At 41.3% G+C, this 7545-nt stretch overlaps 1 protein-coding gene across 1 annotated transcript; it reads right to left on the bottom strand.

Annotated features, from left to right (window-relative positions):
* Positions 1-786: 786 nt before the first annotated feature.
* On the bottom strand, positions 787-3880 carry LOC136509557 (AT-hook motif nuclear-localized protein 7-like). Its single transcript, XM_066504321.1, has 5 exons — positions 3325-3880; positions 2797-2864; positions 2533-2664; positions 1510-1665; positions 787-1326 (listed from the first exon to the last, which is right to left on the bottom strand). Exons 1-5 carry the CDS (start codon positions 3674-3676, stop codon positions 973-975), a joined length of 1062 nt encoding a protein of 353 aa, XP_066360418.1. The 5' UTR covers positions 3677-3880; the 3' UTR covers positions 787-972.
* Between the last annotated feature and the right edge of the window lie 3665 nt (positions 3881-7545).

The raw sequence follows: 7545 nt of genomic DNA, 5'->3' as shown, positions 1-7545 counted from the left end.
GGAACCGTCTGGTGAAGCAACTGCTGCGTCTGCAGGCTAATCTGAACGTCTGTGAAACCACCAACGTGAGTGATCTGGACTCTCTGTGCCGACGTGGAGGCTGGGGCTAACAGCCAGCCTGTGGCGGTGGGGCTGCTCTGAGTGGAGATGGGAGATATTCATAGCCAACAGAAAAAAAAGAGCTATTGAAGATCTGCTCTGCATTCCCTAAGATGAGGGGATAAGGGGTCATATTGGAATACTGCTGAGGTTCTTACTCCTAACTGCTTACCGCATTCGAGCTGCGAATCATGCCAAGAACCTTCGGTAAGAAAAACACAAACACGGACACAAATAAGGGATATATGCATATGCACATACTCCCTCTGTCCCGTTTTCAAAGTTTTCAGAGTCATTCTGGCACGGCTGTAAACTGTCTTTATTCACTGTCTCTTACATGCAATGGACATAGGCAGCGTCCAGGTCCAAAGCATCTTCGATGCACCAGGTTCAAAGCTGGAACGACTCTAGAAAAGAGACGGAGGGAGTACATCAGGAATTTAGGATATATACAGGACAAACAAACTGCGGCCTGTTCGTTTCGGCTGAAATGATCGTGAATTATTTACTGCTGGCTGGTTTAACTGGTTTGGTGTGAGAGAAAAATACTGTTCTAGCTTATAATCCACGATCGTATACGATCGTATAAGCCTAGCCGAACAGGCCGCTGGACAGCTGCAAAGGCACGATGATGGGCGAAACAGAATTAAGATAACTGTCAGTGACGGGACAATAGTCTGTCCGAGTGTTTGAGAAACTGGCATCTCCTCTTAAAACAGATTAGAGCATCTACCACATCCTACTGATCTTGGCTAAACCGTCCTTAATCTAGCATCTACTTTAACAGCCATGCCCTACAGAACAAAATGTGTCAGGGATGAGGCGACAAAAGAAAACGGCAACCAGTCAGCCGCCATAACCGGCTCCTCCCTTCTACTCCTGGGGAGTCAAGCTGACGTTGATGTCAGGAGAGGCCCTGTGCTGCATGGGCGGGGAGCTCGCAGGCCAGCCAACCATGGTGAAGCCCGTCGTCGTGTTCAGGTTCATGGCGCCATGCTCCGTGCTGCCATGGGGTTGTGGAGGTGTGGCGGAGGATGGCGGTGCGTGGAAGCCGTTGCCGGGACCTGGCTGGGAGATTGGCATGGCGGCAGTGAGCACAGGAGGGGGAGCCACAGGTGCTGGTGGTGCTGGTAGAGCTGGGACAGCAGGTGGCTGCTGCTGCTGCTGCAAGCTCATCCTCCTCTGGTGCTGCTTCAGGCTGTTGGGCAGGAAGCTCCCCACGATCACCTGCCATGCCGAGTTTTATGTTAGAGAATCAACACGCCATATATAGCTCAATGTTTGCCATCAATACATGAACTGATGATACGTTGCAGATTGCACTGAATCAACAAGGAATGAATGTTTTGTGTTCTGATGTGTTCAGTGTGACTGCATCCAAAAATTGGTTCAGGTTTCAGTTACACTTACCTGTATAGGACTTGCAGCACGCAGCATCCCAGCCACTACACCACCAACTACACGGCCGTCAGGGCCAGCAAGAGAGACACTGAGCCCGCCGGTTCTTTTCCGACCTTCCTCAGCCATTGTAAAGGAGCCCATCAATTGCAGAATCTCGAAACGACCCTGAAGACCAGAAACACATCAGTGCCTTTTACACACGAGTAGCACAAACTCACGGGAAAATATGGGGGTAGAAACCACCTATTATGTGAAAACATGGAAACAAATTCAAAAAACATATTTTGGTCATTCAAAAAATTTTGAAATTTGGTATTCCATAATGCATACAAATATGTACTCATGTGCAAAAGTTGGGATGCAAACTCAAACTAAAAAAATTCATACAAAAATGAAAAATTCCATGTGCATGTGCACTAGAATACAAAATCCCACGGCATCTTTGTGATCCTACAGCGATGGAACAACATGGAGATGAAAGTTGTCACTTTCCATGCAGATGGGAGACTTTTGAAGTTCCATGGCCATTTATACATTTGACGATTTTCTGTGTATTGTTACAATTAGAATCAGAACTTAAAAAAGTCTTCCTGGTGCCTGAAATAAATCACATCAATAGTGGACATAGAGACATAGAAGGTGGAAGAGGCATAGAAGAAAATCGAAGAGACATACTAGAAGAAAGTGGAAGAGGAGCGTTTTCCTGACACAATAGTCTCACGTCTGATGAATCTATGACAGTGTTTGTCTGTTTGATACTCACCGCAATCAAGTCAAAAGAATGTGACTTGCATTGCTAAATCTATGTCTGAATTGGTGGTTGAGATTTTTTATATCACCGCAACATCAAAGATCAAATTAAGCTTGCTATTTTTTTAACAAAAAAACATTGCCACTTTGCTTGATGACTCTATAGACAACTCTAAAACTAAGTACACCGAATTTGTCCAGAGGGTACTTCTAAGTTCTATATAATCTGAACATTACAAGGATAATGATAAGATACAAAAAGTAACACTCAACAGTCCATACCTCATAGGTGAAGGTGCTACCAGATGGATCCGGCTGCCTCAATGTTACATTAGAGATTGTCCCATTGGCAGAGAGGATGCAGACCGAGCGTGGACCCTTCTGAGAAAACGACATTATGCGCGCCGCCACATCCTACCAACGAATTGGACAAGAAAGCTCAGTGACACCGTTAAGACAAGCACAGCACACTAGTCAAGCAATGCCAAACTAGCTGCAGTCTGCAGAGAAGCATGACGCTGCCGATGATGATGGAACACGTCTTACCTCCCCAGTACCCACGATGATCACATGAGGTGTGAAGCTCCCTCCGGCTGACAGGGCGTACCATTCCCCTTTTGCATTGGATGAACACCATTCAGACAGCGAAATGAACAATTTTTTTAAGTAACTTAACTACTTAATGATGGAAGAGACCTTAATCACGGCTAATCGGTAAGAAATTAAAGGATTAGGTTGATTAGGTAATCCACCCAGGAAAAATCTGAGAGAGAATGCGCGCACAAATTGGTAGGAAAAAGGGGATAAAAACATGAGAATCGCATTAACAATTAATAACACAAAAGTTGAATGCGATGAACAGAAGAACTGTGGTAACAGGTAACGGATGTTTGACTTGTAACCCTCTTGAGTGTGAAAAGCACATACACATCACCCCAACTGGACCCCATCTAAGCAATGTAACAGAAATCAACAAGGGGAGCAAACATTGCAAGAAACTACTAAAAAAATGAAATTTTTGAGCTGCTGAAGAAGAAAATGAGGACGCTTTGCATTTGAGGGGGGCATACTGACCTAGGGTGGCTAGGATCTGGCGCCTCCCGGAACCGCGCGGCCGGCCCCGGCGGCGTACGGAGCTCAGGTTGGCGTGCTCAGTCTGCGCGGCCGTCTGCACGCCGTTGTTCCCGGCGACCTCGCTCGGCTTGTCCCCACCCAAACTCCAGGCTAGCGGAGTTGGAGTGGCGTCCCCACCATGGCCAGCCGCAGCTGGTGGCGGGGACGGAGTGGGGGACGTCGACGGCGAGGAGTGAGAGAACTGGTACCCTTCCGCTGCTTCTTGCGCCTCTGTCATGGAGATGTCTGCTCTAAACAGACCGTGGCCGGATTCATAGCCACCTGCCACTGCGATGACATCCCTTCCCTCCATGCTGAATTTGAAGGGCTCCTCTAGGTTGGAACTTTGCTTGCTGGGTAAAAATTTCTTGTTCTTGGTTTGGCTTGCTTCTTTGGTTGGCAGAGGAAGGCGGACAAGAACAGACACCTATGCTAGTTTGGATTTGGTTTTGTGTCCGGTTACTACCAGGCACCAGTAAGCAGCAGCCTGTTGTACCAGTATTATACCAAAGTCATCAAGGATAGGATTTTTTAATTAGGGGCAAATAACAGAGAAAGAAAAGAGAGGGAGGGAGGGAGGGAGATTTTGGGGCAGAAACGGCACAAGAATGGCGGGGTTTCCTGCTGCTCTGTGCTCCTCTCTCCTTTGACCAACCATCTGATTGGTTGGACTGCAAAAGTGTACTAAAGTCCAACGTAACTTTCATTTTTCTATTGAACAGTAAAGTAGCGAATGAAGACAACAATATCTACAGAAATTGGATAAGATAAATAAAAGAATAGTTTAAAGAATTGTAGTGCTTAATTGTGTTTTCACTGAAAAGAAAATACACATTCTAGAGTATTTTTTTTCATAAGCTTTGTAGCTCATATTCGAATGCTGCTTCTCTTTAAATTTTGCCTGTTGATAGTAGTATATTTTATTAAAAAAGGTGCAGCAGGTGAGAGAAAAGCAATAACATTGGGGTTTGTACCATACAGTTCATTACTTCTCACTCCATCTTCGCTGACATTAAGACATTACTATGCCTACACTGCACAACTTTATATATATAGTTAAATGATGAAAATTGTAATGATTCATTTTTATTGCAAATTTGCAATAAATCTAAAGTTTTTTTTTTGTGAACAACAGAGATTAAATTTAAATGAAACTTGATAAATAAATCTAAAAGTTAGCGTGCATGTTAAACTGATATTTATTAAGATATAGGAGTATGTGTTTTTCATATAGTTGAGAGGTGATAATTCTATTGTTAAATATTTTTGTGTATTTGGTTTGACGAAAGAGGTGGTCTATTTTTTCTCACTCCTCTTTTTTTGTTTGGTTTCTGATTAAATGAATTGATCTATTACCACATTATTTCTCACAAACTAATAATTAGCATATGCACAATTCTATCAAAAATTATGGATCAACTCATGATGCACCATCTCCTAAAGTATAAGGTGATTGCATGAGCCAAACACACTATTAATTTTTCACCTTTCTATGCAGCTTTCCCAATGTGCCTCTTCTTTTGAATCTTCAAAACCACATAAAAAGTCATATTCTTGTTTTATCATCCGAAGAGAGAGAGAGAGAGCGCGCGCGCGCTTTAAGAGAACTCGGGGAAATACATGTGGGGTAAAATTATCGCAAGCACGCGTACCAAAATTTGCAGCAACTGTTGTACTGTACCTACCAGTTTTGCTTGTCCATCTTGCCCTGCACATTTCACAGCTGTCCATCTGAGGGTGCGTTTAGATCCAAAAATTTTTGGATTTTGGCTTACTGTAGCATTTCGTTTGTATTTGGTAATTAGTGTCTAATTATGGACTAATTAGGTTCAAAAGTTTCGTCTCGCGATTTCTTGACTAACTGTGTAATTAATTTTTCTTTTCATCTACATTTAGTACTCCATGCATGTGCCGCAAGATTTGATGTGACGGTTACTATGCAAAATCTTTTGGAACTAAACAGAGCCTGAGAGGATAAAATCGAAGCTGGGGGCCTTTTTGGGAATTCCCTAGCTGGATTAATTCAAAGGGGAAATAAAAAATACAGTCAAATCCATGACGTGCTGCAACTGTAAAAGTAAAAGCATGGTTGAAAGTACGTTGTCTAATTTGTTGTAAAAGAAAAATATTATTTATTGACTGAAAAAATACGATTTATAAGCCAAGCAAATAGAACAATAAAACTACGGATGCCTGAATAAACAAGGCTACTGATAAGAGTATGCATCTTGAGAACTACTCCTATAGCATAGAAATATTGCTATATATCCACTTTATTATATGAGTATAAAATATAAAAGAATTCTTCTGCTGACAATAAGACACAGGAAGATTTTGTAGATTAAGGAATAAAAAAGCAAGTGCTGTTTTTTTTAGCAAGACACAGGAAGATGCAGACAAAAGGGTGAGGAGCTCTTATCTTAAGAAAAAGAAGAGTGTGGTACGAAGAGAAAACGTTTATACACAAGTTAAACTTAAGTATACTAGTAGCAAGCAAAAAGAAGGTGTACTACGCCCTTGTTTAGTTCGCCAAATTTGGATTTTGGGTCTACTGTAGCATCTTTGTTTTTATTTGGCAAATAGTGTCCAAACATTGACTAATTAGGCTTAAAACGTTCGTCTCGCAATTTCCCACCAAACTGTGCAATTAGTTTTTCTTTTCGTCTATATTTAATGCTCCATGCACGGGCCGCAAACATTCGATGTGACAGGTACTGTAGCAACTTTTTGGATTTTGGGGTCCAACTAAACGAGGACTACAGGAATAACAACTAGTTCTCGATTTTAACATTAAGCTAGTGAAGTGTAGGGAGTAGAGCACGAAAGAGAGACAGGCAGTTCCACCGTCCCGCCTTGGAAACATCAAAGCTTTCAGTGGGCACTAGGCACAGCTGTAGTAGTAGGTCCGTAGGAGTTAGGGGGTGTTGGGTTCCGTGGACTAAATTTTAGTCCATGTCACATCGGATGTTCGGATACTATTTAGAAGAATTAAATATGAGCTAATTATAAAACTAATTATATAGACGGAGACTAATTTACGAGACGAATTTATTAAGCCTAATTAATCCGTCATTAACACATATTTACTGTAGCACCACATTGTCAAATCATGGACTAATTAGGCTTAAAAAAATTCGTCTCGCAAATTAGCCACAATATGTGCAATTAGTTATTTTTTTCGTCTATATTTAATACTTCATGCATGTGTCAAACATCTGATGAGACAGGGACTAAAATTTTCCTATAGAAACCAAACACCCCCTTACTCTGAAGTCTGAACTAGCACGGCAGCTGGAGCAAATTTCCGTGGCATCCGCTGCGAAAGACGTCGTTTCGCTTAAATTTAGCTTAGGTCCAGTTTAGTTTCATCCCAAAATGTCAAATTTTTCAAGATTCTTCGTCACATTGAATCTTTGAATGTATATATAAAGTATTAAATATAAATAAAAAATAAAACTAATTACACAGTTTAGACGAAATTCACGAGACGAATCTTTTAAGCCTAATTAGACTATGATTGGATACTAATTGTCAAATAACAACGAAAACTGCTACAATGTCATTTTGCCAAATTTTTCGGCATCTAAACAGGCCCTTAGGCTGATGTTTACGCTGGTTTATTTAGAGAGAAAAATACCTTTTATCCGCTGAAAAGTACTGTTGAAGTAGCTCAAGCAAACATGATAGTGAGCTACTAAAAAGTACTGTTTATTGCATCACAGATATTGAGGGTGTGTTTAGTTCGTGAAATAAAAATTTTTGGTTGTCACATCGGACGTTTTGGAGATGTCGGAAGGGATTTTTGGATACTAATAAAAAAAACTAATTACATGGCAAGACGAATTTATTAAGCCTAATTAATCTATCATTAGCGCATGTTAGTTACTGTAGCACTTATGGCTAATCATGACCTAATTAGTCTTAAAACATTCGTCCCGCGATTTCCAACCAAACTGTGCAATTAGTTTTTTTCGTCTATATTTAATACTCCATGCATGTGCCGCAAGATTCGATGTGATAGTTTGTGGTGAAAATTTTTCGGAACTAAACCAGGCCTGAAATGCAGAACAAGAAGTTCAAAATGTGAGCAGTGAGCACAGCTTGGTATGAAACACACTTGTGACACTTCACAACTTTTTTTTTTTTTTGCTCTCTTTTGGGATTCAGCATTTGAATTAGTCC

This window comes from Miscanthus floridulus, chromosome 15, assembly GCF_019320115.1.
Source record: "Miscanthus floridulus cultivar M001 chromosome 15, ASM1932011v1, whole genome shotgun sequence".
Classification (NCBI taxonomy): Eukaryota; Viridiplantae; Streptophyta; class Magnoliopsida; order Poales; family Poaceae; genus Miscanthus; species Miscanthus floridulus.
The sequence above is the reverse complement of the archived record's forward strand: the minus strand, read 5'-3'. Positions and strand labels throughout refer to the sequence as shown.

Excerpts from the sequence above, each read along its gene's own strand:
- LOC136509557 (XM_066504321.1), bottom strand. The coding sequence starts at position 3,676 with ATGGAGGGAAGGGATGTCATCGCAGTGGCAGGTGGCTATGAATCCGGC. Across the intron at positions 1,666-2,532 it reads GTAGCACCTTCACCTATGAG|GGTCGTTTCGAGATTCTGCA; the intron begins GTATGGACTGTT and ends TCTGGTCTTCAG. Across the intron at positions 1,327-1,509 it reads GTGCTGCAAGTCCTATACAG|GTGATCGTGGGGAGCTTCCT; the intron begins GTAAGTGTAACT and ends TCGGCATGGCAG.